We start from the raw sequence: 15422 nt of genomic DNA on the forward strand, positions 1-15422 counted from the left end.
TCCCCAGTTGTATTACCCGATCCAGAGTCGGAAGCTCCAGGACACTGCCCTTAATGCGGTAGAGGTGGGATCCCTCGCTAAGTAGTCAGAGGGAAAACCTACCTGGAGGTTAAAAAGAAGAAGAAGAAGAAGAAGAAGAAGAAGAAGAAGAAGAATGTGGGTAACCAAAAAGTTTCGTGTTTTCTGATTTCACATGGACACTGACACTGCACGCAGGCTTTCAACTAAGCCATTGAGAAATCTCAACTGATCTCCGCGATATCATTAATGGGATCCTACGCAACGCTTATTTTTCTGAACTGAATTTCGATATCTCCTCGCCCTGTTATCTACCCGTGATACGTGATATTGTGATAAGCTCGCATAACGTAGTAAATCTGTCACTGTTATGAAATGGGTGGTCTTGGATTGTTCCAGATATTTTTGGACAATCCCCATGGAGTGTATTACAGTGGACAAATTTTATCTGGTCATGTTGAGATACAACTCACCGCTCCCAAGCGACTACGCGGTGAGTATGACATTATTTAGTATTCTCCTAGTGTTGCCACGACAGGCAAGTCAGGCACGACAGAAAGTCCTGGATCATATCAATGTCTATGCGTTGATCATACTTTGCCTAATTTCACTGAGTCAAACCACTAGTAGTACTCCCCTGGATTTGCGGGCACGTGAAAGCACGCCTAGTTACTACTGAATGAACGGTGATTTTTAAAAAAGTGAATATGCAATATATACGGTACGTATGTATATATGTTAGTGTTTTAATGTCACAATAACTCAGATGTCCGCCTCTGTGGTGTAGTGGTTAGTGTGATTAGGTGGCGGCTCTTCCACGAAATTTGAAAAGTGATACGAGGGCAGGAACGGGGTCCACTCAGTCTCGGGAGGTCAACTGAGTAGAGGGGCTTCGATTCCCACTTCAGCTATCCTGGAAGTGGTTTTCAGTGGTTTTCCACTTCTTCTCCAGGCGATTGCCCGGATGGTACCTAGGGGGAGACCCAGCTTAACAAAGGAAAAAAATAGGTTAATATTCATTCGATTGTTAAATATGCTACAATTGTTGTTGACAATTGCTGCACATATCCCAGTATTGGCATGCTTCCTGGCAACAAGAAGCAACTTCAATAATGTCAGAATTTTAATAATTTTAATATTTTAAAATAAAATGTTCAAAATTTCCCGCCTTTTTAACAGTATATCACTGTTTCCCTTATAAATTCCAAGTTTATAAGAATTTTCGTACTTTTCCTTTTTAAAGTGTGTATCAAAATTCCAGCTACAAAATGAATCTCAATCATTAACATAGACTGTGATTTGGATTTTTTGTCGCCTTTTTATTCCGAGCACCAGAAAATATTAATAGCTTTTTAAGTAAAAATGTTATATAAAATCGAATTTAAATCCTATTGATCTGAATGAGGTACAGATTGTAGTACAACATTATGGGAGGAAACTCTGAAAAAATCATAATTATCCGTGAATCATAAGAGAGTTATGAAGGAAACCGTGGTATATTGTTAAAAAGGCGGGAAATTTTGAACATTTTATTTTAAAATGTTAGAATTTTGACATTATTGAAGTTGCTTCTGATTGCTCTGAAGCATGCCAATCCTGGGGTATGTGCAGCATTTGTCAACAACGTTTGTAGCATATATAACAATGGAATGAATATTGGCCTATTTTCCCCGTGTTGAGCTAGGTCTCCCCCCACCCCCCCCCACCGGTTTCCTTCCCTCTTCCTTCCAAACTTCCCATCCCCCTGCAGGGACCCTGTTCAGCATAGCAGCTTAGACCGCCTGGGCGAGGTACTGGTCCTCCGCTGCAGTCGTATCCCCCAACCAAAAGTCTCACACTCCAGGACACTGCCCTGGAGGCGGAAGAGGTGGGATCATTCGCTAAGTCCGAGGGAAAAACCAACCCTGGAGGGTAAACGGATTAAGAAGCAGAAGAAGAACTCAGATTAGGTTTTCGGCGATGATGGGACAGGAAAGGATTGGGGAGGAAGCGGACGTGTACTTGAATACGGTGTGAAAATAAGAATCCTCTACCGCGGTAATGCAAACTCACAACTTCGCAATTCGTATTACGCAGTCAATTCGCTTGGTTGAAATAGTAGCAGCAGCAGTAGGCCTAGTAGTCGTAGTAGCAGTGGCGGATGCTGGGATCAAGACATGGGCTACCACTAGACTTAGATTACCTCTTTCCGATGAGTGGTTTAGTGAACGTCAACCCTTAAGCGTTTTGAAGTGCAGCGATTAGCCAACGGAGAAGCCTGCTGTGTTGCCAAGGCTTCTCCACAAGCTACTGTCCTGGCCTCTGCTACTGTCAATAATCAACACCTGATCATTGGAGATGGTAGCCTAAGGTTTAGCAAATTAAAGTACGGCATTGTGGCTAAATGGATAGAATACTTGCTTTGGTGCGATAGCCCCGGTTCATTTCTCAGAATCAACCCCCCCTTGTACTCTTAATTCCCCTGGCTTGGAGACGTCTTTGCCATTCATTTCATCATCATTAGGTCACCATCAAGCCTATACAGATGCCATGCACTATTATTATTATTATTATTATTATTATTATTATTATTATTAAATTAAAATTTTAAAATTTTACAGCATTACCAGCGGTCTTACCCATCGGTTACTGGTTTATTAGCTTCCTCGAGAAATCAGTGGTAGTTTCCGACATATGGTCACGAGTTCTATTCCAACTGGCATAAGAAAACAGTAAACCTAAAAGATTGGATTTCATTTTAGCCAAGCTACCTATAAAAAGAAAACTATGTTACTCCTATAAATGCAGCCCTGCAGGGTCTTCCTGCAAGGATGTAGAAGTAAACGGGAGTGGAATACCAGCACTCTGTTATCTATATAATTACGTCAAAATTAAGAGCGAGGAAGTATAAATGATGAGTAACGCATGGTTGTGGCGATCTGACGGAGCGAAGCCTAGCACACCTATCCCCCCGCTCCCCGCACTTATCGGACATTCATCGGCATGCCGCGCGAAGTAAGGTGGGGGGAGGGGAGAGGGACGCAGAGCTTGGTCTGCAATATCACTCCCCGAGCCCTTGCTCTCAGAAATACGTGCGATGTTTCTTCTCATAGCCTTCAAGTTTTGTAAATGGAACAATGTGTCAGATGCTTACGTTACACCGTGCTTTAGATTTCCATCGTTCTCATTTGAGGTGTAGGCTTCACCGATAGCCTTGGTAGTCCTCAGCATACGCCAGTGCGTAGTAGTATCAAGATGAATAGCTCAAGTGGCAGGTTCGAACTTGGCTCAGTCCGGTGGTATTTTAAGGTCAGCCTTGTGTCGGTAGATTTCCTACGGGAAAACCTCCGGCATCTCGGTGTCTCCGAAAACCATAGAGGGACGCAAAACCAATAACACTTTTTTACTATTTGTTTTACGTCGCAACGACACAGATAGGTCTTATGACGACGATGGGATAGGAAAAGGCTAGGAGTGGGAAGGAAGCGGCCGTGGGCTCAAACTCACTATCTCCCGAATGCAAGTTCACAGCTGCGCGCCTCTAATCGCACGGCCAACTCGCTCGGTAAAAATATAATTAATGGCAGACTAGTAGTATGCTTTACCTATTGTCAAGGATTTAAAAAAATCTATTTGGTCATCTGCTAATACTACCGGTATATCATTATTGCATTTATGAGAAGAAGTAATTGAACGTGCACATAATCTGGCAAACACGCTTGCCATTCGGAGTAAACGGAATTGCTCGACTCCTAAAGTCAATGTATACTACTTACAACCTTAGGAAGGCGTTCTCTGATCGGTATGACTCCACCCAATTGGCTGACCGCCAGTTTTTCTGTGATATGGACTCTGTCTCCACGCTCCCCAAGCAACCAAACTTAGTACCCTCTTCACGACATATCACCAGGATCCCCACAAATCAATTACTTTTTCAAACAATGATTCAGCCATCTGTCACCTTCATCCCTCACCTGGGATCTACTAACGAAAAACCCCATAGTCAAATTTTTAACACATGAGTTCATCTTTTTGTACATTGTATCTAGAAAATAATCACATATTTTAACAAATCAAAACAAGAACAAACGAAAAGCAACTTCTGTATTTTTACAAGTGAATGAAAAAATGTTCACTGAAAATTTCACTAATGTCCAACTTAAGACTATAAGCAATAATTGGGAAAATCAAACAAAAATTTAGCATTCAGAACTTAAACAAATATCTACCAAATACTGATTTTAGATATATCTCTTTCACTGTCTTCCATCTTCTTCCCCCCTTCCCGAAGGTTATTCAGGAAACCCGTGAGAGTAAAGTCCGTAAACTTCTTCCGACGAAGGTTAAAATGTATCGCTACAGAAGTGAGCCACAGCCGCTGCCTACGAGATATACAACGCCGGACATAGCTACGAGTACTAATTTGCCGGTGAAAATATAGCCCGACCATTTCACGGTTTGGCCGCTAGATGTCAGGTTTCTGTTCTGCTCTTGACGGACTTTAACATTGTGATGTACGGAGTAATTGTGATGTTGTGCTGATTTTATGCCATTTATTGTGAGTATTGTTTCTGTTCGTGAGTGCCTGTAAGGTTGAGAAGCATGGCGCACTGTCGTGTACCTCTCTGTACTTCGGATACCGTTAAAGATCAAGAACATGAGACGTTTTCTTCGGAGCTTGCCTTCGGAGTGCGGTTTAAGAGAGAAATGCAGACAAGCAATTTCGAGACACAAATATGTAGCTTACATTTTTGTTACGGAGATATCCGTGGTAATTAGAGGTGAAAGAAGGTGTGGGCTGGAATAGGTCTCAACTACAAAATTAAAGTTAATTTAAAACGTTAACAAAGGTTATATTTTCTTTTCAAAATCAATATATATCAAAGTATAACAGGTACCAAGTAGCAGATCAACAAATTAAGAAATTACAAATTACAGTTCGTTACAAGATTTGTGCTCCGAGCCCCACACTCACAATCCTTGAGCTATGAGCCCAACTTTACCAATGTACCAAGTTCAAACAAAGGGGCAGGAAACCCCAATCATGCCAAGAGCACTTGCTCCCAATTACCATGTTAAGCCTCCTAGAGGCACACAGAAATCAAATTTAGGAAAGAGCAGACCCGCTCTCAAAGTTCAAGCCTATCAACGGCCACAACGAATTTCACTTCTAATTGCCCTCAAGGCACACATATAATGGTACAGGGGTACCTCGTACCCAATCTACTGGGCCTTCGCAGGAAGGAAAACAAAATGGGTTAAGTAAATGGCCCAAAATACAAAGTTGAATGGAGGCGATAACTTGCACTCCTACACAAAGTTTTTGTCTTAAAACCTATGTGGCGCTAGGCCGATAATACAGGGGCTAATCCCAAGCTAGGGAGGTGACCCGTATGAGAAAACTTTACTACATTAAAGAAGAGAAGAACGGTTATGAAAACGTAGTCACCTCCATTTCACAATGAAGGGGAGTTCGAGAGGGTGAGGCACTCTCTATCCCCGCGTTACAGTAAAAGATATTTGTAGATTTTACATAGACAGAAAAGGAATTTACATTTTAAAAAGATGGGTTACATATTAAAGGATTCGAATCTTCTCCGAGAGTTAAACTGCTGAGCTGGCAAAAAATAAAGATGTTAACAGGCCATTACCTTGTTGAAGAACTGCTGCTTGAAGAAAGAGGCGCTTCCCGCCCCCTGCCACATATTCACACACTGAGTTAGATGTTATACTAGTGGCCCGGAGACAAGAAAATCAGCAGTTTTTATACCCTCGTGGAAAATTCGAGACCTTTCAGGAATGAGTAGACACACCCCCTCAATTTTATTGGATAGCTAAAAGTTACACATCAACATCGAAAAAGAAAGACACTATTGGGCAGAAATTAATTACAAAAATTAGTGATTGGTTACATTCAAAACAGGCGGAAAGAAAGGATAACTGTTGCCAACCCACAAACCACAGAACAAAATTTAGTAAAAACAAAACTTAGGAATACAATATTTCTTCAGGAGAGTACATTCCTTTACACCAGGGTGCGTTATCATAGTTTTTGGTAGAGACATCTGTTAGAGATTGTCCACACTCCTTAATCGTTCAAAAACACTCAGTGACATCTTCTGAATAACCGTGGAATTAGTTCAGTAGTTAAAGTTCCAAGTTTCTCCAGTAGAGAAGTTTCAATTGGCGCAAGATTTGAACTTGCGTCGTGGAGGTGTACCGCCCGGTACAATTTTAATGCATCAGATTTTAGTGTAAGCATATCAATCAAACGAATTCTTCCCAACGAAGCTCCTTCTGTTTTTACTGTATATTCTGTTCACAAACAGAAAAGTGTCAAACACAAGAAGGACTCAGCTCCCAGAAAGAACGTATTGCCATCCGAATTTTGTAAAATTTCTGATTCAGATAACGACAAAATCAAAATAACTGTTCTACGTCGGCCACAATTGAAAAAGGAGGACAACTCTCATTTCTATGTGAAGGAAAGGCTGCGAGTAGGTATCTGTTAAATCTAAGTATATATTGATGAGATTTCAAATACCAGATTACGGAAAACAGTCTTTATATTGAGAAGTAGGACACGGTAATGAAATCAGAAAAATGTTTTAAGGTATCTGAACTTGGCCTAACAGTAAACCATGTTGAAAAGAATGGTAAAAATGGTCGTTTTGGAGCTTTATTCCTGTTAGAACCAGTTGAATCTTACGGGTAGAAAAAGTGAAATACGGAGAAACGACGCTAAAATTTGCGTCATTTGGCATAGGAAAGCACCTACTGGCTACAGATTTGACATCCTTGTACTGCCTAAGTGTAGCACAACAGAAAACGCTGAAAAATTACATAGGATTTTCTAATGGCGAAACGGGAATAACATCGCTCATCAAACGAATACGAATACGAATGTCGCAACATCAGATGTGCAGAGGAAAGATAGAATCGCTGATAATTGATAAGATGGCGATTAAGCCATAAGTTATTTATGAGCGCAATTTCGATCAGTTTATCGGACACTCTGAGGCAGAATAAGGGAAAACGGGGAGAAGTGACAAACTCGCTTTTAGATTTCTCTACTTCTTTCGTGAATTTCGTTTAAGCGAAGTGAAAGAATTACGTTGTAGAAAGTAAGTCATATAACTGTTCTTGGTCTAATTTTTATGTCATATCTGTTTGGTGTCTTCTGAAATTACTAGTTTTACTTTTTGTTTACATATAGTTTTTCGTACTGGAACGAGTTGCAATGATCGGGCGAGATCAAGGTCTATATACACAGGTCAGGACACGCATGTTACTCACGGAGCCGCCATATTGGGACCAAGTCTGAGCGTTCCTCACAGTATTTCCGTGTTGGATACAGGCGAGTTTCGGATTTCAGAATGGATTTATGCAAGGTACGTAGAATACAAGGTAGGGATCACGAGAGAGGTGCGCAGTAGCAAAGCAGAGCTGTGACGTCATGCAGGACCCTCGCGTTGAATCTGCTCTGAATGAGGTAGAGGTAGTTCGAATAAGAATCGCTGTACACGCAGAAGCTAGGTGCTAATAAGCTAATAATACACGATAGTAACATATCTGTGGTGTATAAGAAACCGTGTGTGATTATTTTATGTGATAAAACCTAAAAAACCATAACTTAATAGTGTACATTTTTCAGTATGCTTTGTCATGCCATTGCAGGCTGCACAAATCATAGCAGGCACGCGAAGGAACGAAACATACACTTTCATGTATTCCGTAAAGCCACTGACCTAAATAAATGGTGACAGAAGTAATCAAGTCATTATCGAAAGCTATCTTTCTCAGCTTCGAGGGTTCGGAAGGCTTTATGACCATCCGCTTCCGACAGATGTGACGCGAAAGGTGAGATAATTGCTTCTTAGCCTCAATACTTCCGAGGCGATAAGAAATTCCATCTGTTCTCCGGAAGATTATGAAACATTACGCCCGAATATGTTACATGCTACTGATGAACTCGATCAAAACTCGAATATCGTGTGCCAGTCTAAGGCCAGCGTTGAGCCCACAACATCCAATTCTTTACCGGAGGATGAGCAAGGGTTCGTTTAAGTCCTTGAAGAGCTAGTAAAACAGCTCGAGGACAGTCGTGAAACCAAGGATCGTGATGAGCTGCTTGAAAACTGCACTGGCTGTGTTGTAGCTTTTAGGGTAAAGAAGAAGAACCTGGATATAGAAAGCGATTACGGAGAGAAAACAGGTCAAACTACAAGGGGGTGGAAATTAGATTTCAAAGAGTTCCATTTTTTGCAAGTTGCTTTACGTCGCACCGACACAGGTCTTATGACGACGATGGGACAGGAAAGGGCTAGGAGTGGGAAGGAAGCGCCCGCAGCCTTAATTAAGATACAGCCCCAGCATTTGCTTGGTGTGAAAATGGGAAACCACGGAAAACCATCTTCAGGACTGCCGACAGTGGGGTTCGAACCCACTACCTCCCGAATACTGGATACTGGCCGCACTTAAGCAACTGCAGCTATCGAGCTCGGGAAAGAACTGAAAGAGGGTTCTAACATCATCACAAACCTTACGGATATCCTGAAGAAGAAATTCCCAGAAATTTATGAGCTTGCAAGTTGCTTCGTGATGATGATGATGCTGGGTGTTTTAAGGTGCCTAACATCGAAGGTCATCGGCCCCCCAAGTTGCTTCGTGAGAAGCCGTTCTTTTATTCGAATGCAGACCGGGTTTCAGTTAATACAATACCGATAAAGAAAGAAGAAAAGCAAAGAAATTCCACTGATGCTATGGATAAGTGTGTTTGATATTTTTTTAAATATCAGCATTATTCTTTGTGTATAACAACCCTGTCTTTTTTTTATGAAAGGCAATTTATTATGTTGTATACGAAACCAGTGCTAAGAATGTTAGTATACAGGCTCATTAATTTATATGGCCTATATAATGTTAACGTGGAATTTGTCAGTTCGTGGCACTTGGAGAACATTTACTGTAACTTACTGTTTGTTTTGTGGACAGTTTCCTAACATTGCTGTTTGTGTTGTTGACAGTGTATATAGTTTCCCAATATTGCTTGTAACAACGGACATATTTCTTGCAGTCATCAAGCTTTAATGTTCGAGTCTGTAACAATTAGAGCTCCTTGTTACTGTTATCATGGGTGTTGAAAACATGAACATACGGAATGACCATTCCACTGGGATCACAGTCTTAGCATTGTTACAACCTTTTATACAGATCGAAATACTTCAGATCGTCGCCATAAGACCTATCTGTGTCGGAGCGACGTAAAGCCCCTAGCAAAAAAAAAAAAAAAAAAAAAAAAAACCACTTCAGAAACGCTGCTGGATTCACACTGTATTTGATCTCCAATTATTACTCTCGTAATAGTGAAGTGGAATGCCTTTTGTTAGGCATGTTAAAATATCAATAAGTTCTCTTATCTCTAACTTGTGGCTAAAATAGAATAGCTTACAGCTGTGTATTAGCCTACCTCATACAGAAGGCAAGGTGCTGAGGGTGCACGCTGACGTCATCGATGGCCAAGCGTGGTGGGGAGACATGCGCGCGATCCCTACCTCTTACTCTAACTACCTTGGATTTATGAACAAAAGAGCTGTTAAAATTAGATTTTTGCCTTTGATTACATGTAAATGATAGTTGTACCGTAACCTGCGAATTGTGAAATAATGCTAAGATATATATTTTGGTATCTATAAGCACTCATTTTTCATATATTGTGGGCAGTTGGAATGGCATTAAGAACACACAATATGACAAAATTATAATAATCGATTTGTCAGCCAGAAGGCCTAATTTTAGGATACATAAGCATGGACAAAGTAATATAATGATCAAAGGAGTGTGAACGGTTAAAATTAAATAATAATTATATAGGCTAAGGCCTAACACAACATTAGGCCTATTATAATAAATATTAAACCCAACAATTTAAGCTACATTTATGGTAAAAAGAATAAACGCGTATATTAGAAAACTGCCTTCGTAGGGTAACGGTTAATATAATTAACTTCCGTCCTTGGGTTCCGGGTTCGATTCCCGGTACTGCCGGAAATTTAAGAATTATATATAGTCGAAGTTGTACATGCAACTAACATCTATTGGGGGTGTGCCTGAAAAAAAAAGAGCCACACCGCCACGGGATGACGACACGAGTTTACTTTTATAATGCAACTAGCTAATGTACCCGTGCTTCACTACGGGATTCTCAGAAAGACTGACTTGATGGTTTTCCTAACTGAATTCAACATATGTCATTACAAAAACGTCAGTAGGAATGTAGCGATTGAAAGCAATGTTATCATATAAAATACTCGATTAAATGAAAAACCGCACACTTTCTCACTTTCAACGAACAGTACTACGGTGCCGATCTAACAGTCCAAAGTTCCAGAGCTGGAATAACCAGGTCGCAGACTGCCGTGAACACTCCTCTGTCATAATTCTGTTAAATATGCACACTACCCATTCCAATCAGTGCCTCAGAGTAGGGATTGAATAGCTCGAATGCTATGCTGAACCAGTGTGTTACGTACCAGTAATATAGGAAAATGTATGAACCAGAGGAATGGCATGCTAAAGAAGAAAGTTATCTAACTCCCCAGCTACTTCCTGCCAATATACAGCCAGGCTGTTACACTCAGTACGACCAGGCGAGTTGGCCGTGTTGTTAGGGGCGCGCAGCTGTGAGCTTGCATCCGGGAGATAGTGGATTCGCACCCCACTTCCGGCATCCCTGAGGATGGTATTCCGTGGTTTCCCATTTCCATACAAGTCACACCAGGCTGTACATTAATTAAAGCCAAGGCCGCTTCCTTCACACCCGTATTCCTTTCCTATACCACCGTCGCCATAAGACATACCTGTGTCGGTGCGACGTAAAGCAAATTTAAAAAACCTCGGTACGCTGCAGTAATCCTATCTATCGGGGATGAGTGGAAACAATTATCTGTGGTGGTTACTTACTTTTCCCAAGACTTGGTTGAACTTTGAGTCTGCGGCTCGTAGATGAAGACAGTGGCAGCGTGACAACCTTCTTGTAGCAGCGGTACACCCGATGAATGAGTCTCGCCTGCCTGGTGGTGGTATTTATAATCAGGCTCGCGTCATCAACTACCAAGCTCGTTGTGGGTGGCCTCAACTGCGCGCGCCCGCGTGTGGAAAATTTTCCCACGATCTGTGTGTCAAGCACCTCATTTATCATTTATGATTACCACTATAGTCATGCCGCATATCAAAAATGTTCAGGAATTTACCCTGGTTGTAGTTCTTGTATCAACTCCTGTGCCTTCCTCGTGTGGCGGAAAATATTAATTAATTTCTTCTTCCCTCCAAAGTAAAAATGCCCGCGAGATTCCACGAAGCATTGTGCGTCCGACGCTACCCTTGAAGAGGCTTCGCTTGGGTAATAAATTCTTTATTATGAGTCTCTAGAAACTTTGATAACACGTTCCCACGAAAAAATGCGCACTCTAAGATACCCTTACATAAAGAATGCTATATACAGCGCTTTCTAGGGGGTCTCATGCAATTCCCATTATTTATGATAAAATCAATATTTTTCGACCATGAACAGAATGGATCAATACATACATACATACATACATACATACATACATACATACATACATACATACATACATACATACATACATACATACATATATAAAATAAGAGTTTTGTCTGTACATTGCTCAGAATTTGAAAAGAATGGTATTTCTGTATCGGTCATGTCCACAGTAAGAAGGAAATGCATTTTTTACTTTTCCGTGATGTCTGTCTATCTGTCTGTCTGTCTGTCTGTCTGTCTGTCTGTCTGTCTGTCTGTCTGTCTGTCTGTCTGTCTGTCTGTCTGTCTGTCTGTCTGTCTGTACACGCATCACGAAAAAACAGCTGATTCATCATAGCATTCGAGCTATTCAATCCCTACTCTGAGGCACTGATTGGAATGAGTAGTGTGCATATTTAACAGAATAATGACAGAGGAGTGTTTACGACAGTCTGCGACCTGGTTATTCCAGCTCTGAAACTTTGGACTGTTAGATCGGCACCGTAGTACTGTTCGTAGAAAGTGAGAAAGTGTGCGGTTTTTCATTTAATCGAGTATTTTATATGATAACATTGCTTTCAATCGCTACATTCCTACTGATGTTTTTGTAATGACCTATGTTGAATTTAGTTAGGAAAACCACCAAGTCAGTCTTTCTGAGAATCCCGTAGCGAAGCGCTGGTACAGACAGACAGACAGACAGACAGACAGACAGACAGACAGACAGACAGACAGACAGACAGACAGACAGACAGACAGACAGACAGACAGACAGACAGACAGAAATTACGGAAAAGTAAAAAATGCATTTCGTTGTTACTGTGGACATGAACGATACAGAAATACCATTCTTTTCAAATTCTGAGCAATGTACAGACAAAACTCTTATTTTATATATATAGATATATTTTATGACAATTCGCTTTACGTAGCACAGACACAGATAGGTCTTATGGCGACGATGGGAAAGGAAAGAGCTAGGAGTGGGAAGGAAACGAACGTGGCCTTAATTAAAGTATATCCCCAGCTTTTGCCTTGCGTAAAAATGGGAAAGCACGGTAAAACACCCTCAGGGTTGCCGAACCCAATATCTCCCGAATGCAAACTGATAACTACGTGATCGAAGTCCCGCAGCCGCTTCCTCGGTGATATATATTTTAAATGATAATAATAATAATAATAATAATAATAATAATAATAATAATAATAATAATAATAATAATAATAATAATAATAATAATAATAATAACAATAATAACAATAACAATAATAATAATAATAATAATAATAATAATAATAATAATAATAATAATAATAATAATAACTTAAAACTAGCGCCTTGAATAAGGCCCTCTAGATCAGGATATCTGAAACTCATTTCGGAAATAGTGTGAACTTTTCTCAACAGATATCGCTACTATCAACTGTTGTGCCCTCTGGGGTGAAGATGAGCTATTAAAATCCAAGAGTAATTTTGTATGTAAAGGTTTTCTAGACTGAATTATTTAGTGTTTGTTTTTGATGTTCAAAAGTTATCAATACTTCTATCTCTTCCCACCAAATTAAGGCGTTGGCCAACCAATTTTCTTGTATGTTTATTTATTCACCAATTATAAAATTTTGATATTTATTTGATTATCGGATGAAAATCGGGGGTTTCAGGGCCTTGGCCCAGAGTTTTCTGGACACTTCCCTTCTGCTATAAAAGCTGGCACATTTCAGACCAGGTTGTCTTAGTGATCGCTCCAGTCTAGAGTGTGTACGTAACGGAGGTAGGGGGAAAGACTCCCTCGTCCATCTTTGGGAGGTCCACCAGCTCAAGGTAATGGCATTTTCAGCTTAACTATGTGATAGTCTTTGAAAGCTAGCTCGAGGGGAAAGTTTCAAATTTTTAGTAATGCGGCTTTTATTTTCTCAAATGTAAATTTCAAATTATTCGAAAGAACCTAACCACAATCAGAGAGTAGAAAGTAGAGAGTGGGGTACCCTCTTGTATTTCATCTGAACTTGTTCTTGAGGTGACTAACATTTTGTAACATTTAAAATCTATCTTGTAAATTCTGTAACTTAAATATTTTTCTCCATCTAGTCACCTCCGTAGTATAGTATATTTGCTCAACATAACAGGCAGTTGCCCAAATACATGTTCCCATAAAATAAAATACTCCTTGGACATGCAATGAGGCCCATCGGATACTCCGGAAACGTGACCCCCAAAGTGAGAATCACCACAGTAGTCATCCTCAGCCCCTGCATGCCACGTCCAACGTAAAACAAAATCAGAATGAAAATAAAATAAATAAATAAATAAATAAATAAATAAATAAATAAATAAATAAATAAATAAATAAATAAATAAATAAATCTAGCCCTACCCTATCATCTCTCTCCTTAACTTAAACTTTAATATATAAATAAATCTAAATCTAGCCCTACCCATTCATCTCTCTCATCTAAATCTTCCTAAACTTTTACACACAATTATTTCAACAGTTCACTGCTTGCCAAATCCGCTCATTTCACATTTCATCATCCTCAGCACATGTGCTTACATGCTCACCTACTGACTTAGCAGTACTTATACACTGACCTACTACCAAATAAATTCCAGTATACTTATGAGTCAACAGTTACATATCATGCCCTATCATAATGAATTAAACCTTCTACGATTACAATATCTAATCATACCCCTATCATAATTACGCTACACACACCTTCAACATTTCAACGTTACTTCAGATTATTACACTTTGAAATAATAGTCCTTCACTCACAATTCACACTTGACCGTACTCATCTACTCTACTCATACACAACTTTATCCCTAATAGAATATTTTATCACTCTTACACACTCTTCTCACTTTGCACCCTTCAAACTTTCACCTTTCTTCCTTTGCACCTTCCTCCCGCAACTTTGTTTGGCAAATTGTTTTAATCGCATAAAAATACCTGTTAAAATCCCCTCCATCCTCCCATTGTCTGATAATCAACCTAAGAATTTTCCGCTCATGCACTTTTTCTAATAATTAACGATGTCTGACACTCAAAAATATATTTCTTACATTTCTCGTATCTTTACAATTACCAACTAAGTGAAAATCGTTGCCTACTATCCCACATAATACACACACTGTCTTATCTCTACCCTTTAACCCACCCTTATTCTTGTGTAGTCCCATCAACCACATAATAACCCTCCTCTATTTAACCTATACACATATCTAACATTTATCCCTGCTACTTCCATTACTTTATTAAAACACTAAGCGATTCCCTTTGCCTACGTTTTTCTAATAATTTCTGCCTTTGTATATCTCTAATCCTCCTCGAAAGCACCCTCAGTCCTCTTTTTTTTTTTTGCTAGGGGCTTTACGTCGCACCGACACAGATAGGTCTTATGGCGACGATGGGATAGGAAAGGCCTAGGAGTTGGAAGGAAGCGGCCGTGGCCTTAATTAAGGTACAGCCCCAGCATTTGCCTGGTGTGAAAATGGGAAACCACGGAAAACCATCTTCAGGGCTGCCGATAGTGGGATTCGAACCTACTATCTCCCGGATGCAAGCTCACAGCCGCTGCCTCAGTCCTCTAGCTTCTCTCTTCATCCAAACCTATTCCCATATGTATCCCAATCCCACCTTCTCCAAGTATCCTTTATTTTATTATAGCCAGCACCCCCTTATATATGCTCTTCAATTGTTGCTTGTACGCAGCTTGCAGCACCCTCCAACCGTCTTCCCTTTTCAAAATCATCAAGTAATTAACTACTCTTAACACACACTCCGTCTCTATACTTCCCCACACATTAATTCGACCCCTGCATTCGCTGTGCACTGAAGGAACCACATCACACCCTTACCAAATTTGCTAATAACTT

The 15422-nt window shown here is 40.2% G+C and overlaps 1 protein-coding gene across 2 annotated transcripts in view; it reads left to right on the forward strand.

The window, feature by feature from the left end:
* Positions 1-374: 374 nt before the first annotated feature.
* LOC136872738 (arrestin domain-containing protein 2) overlaps positions 375-15422 on the forward strand; it is a 192872-nt gene continuing 177824 nt past the window's right edge. Inside the window, exon 1 of one of the 2 annotated variants that reach the window (XM_067146567.2) lies at positions 375-511. In XM_067146567.2, the coding sequence (XP_067002668.2) occupies positions 394-511 (118 nt within the window). In that variant the 5' untranslated portion in view covers positions 375-393. Of the gene's footprint in view, positions 512-7035; positions 7122-15422 lie in introns of those variants that run through there. The other variant, XM_067146568.2, reaches the window with a different exon arrangement.

The sequence above is a fragment of the Anabrus simplex genome, chromosome 4, assembly GCF_040414725.1.
Source record: "Anabrus simplex isolate iqAnaSimp1 chromosome 4, ASM4041472v1, whole genome shotgun sequence".
NCBI lineage: Eukaryota > Metazoa > Arthropoda > Insecta > Orthoptera > Tettigoniidae > Anabrus > Anabrus simplex.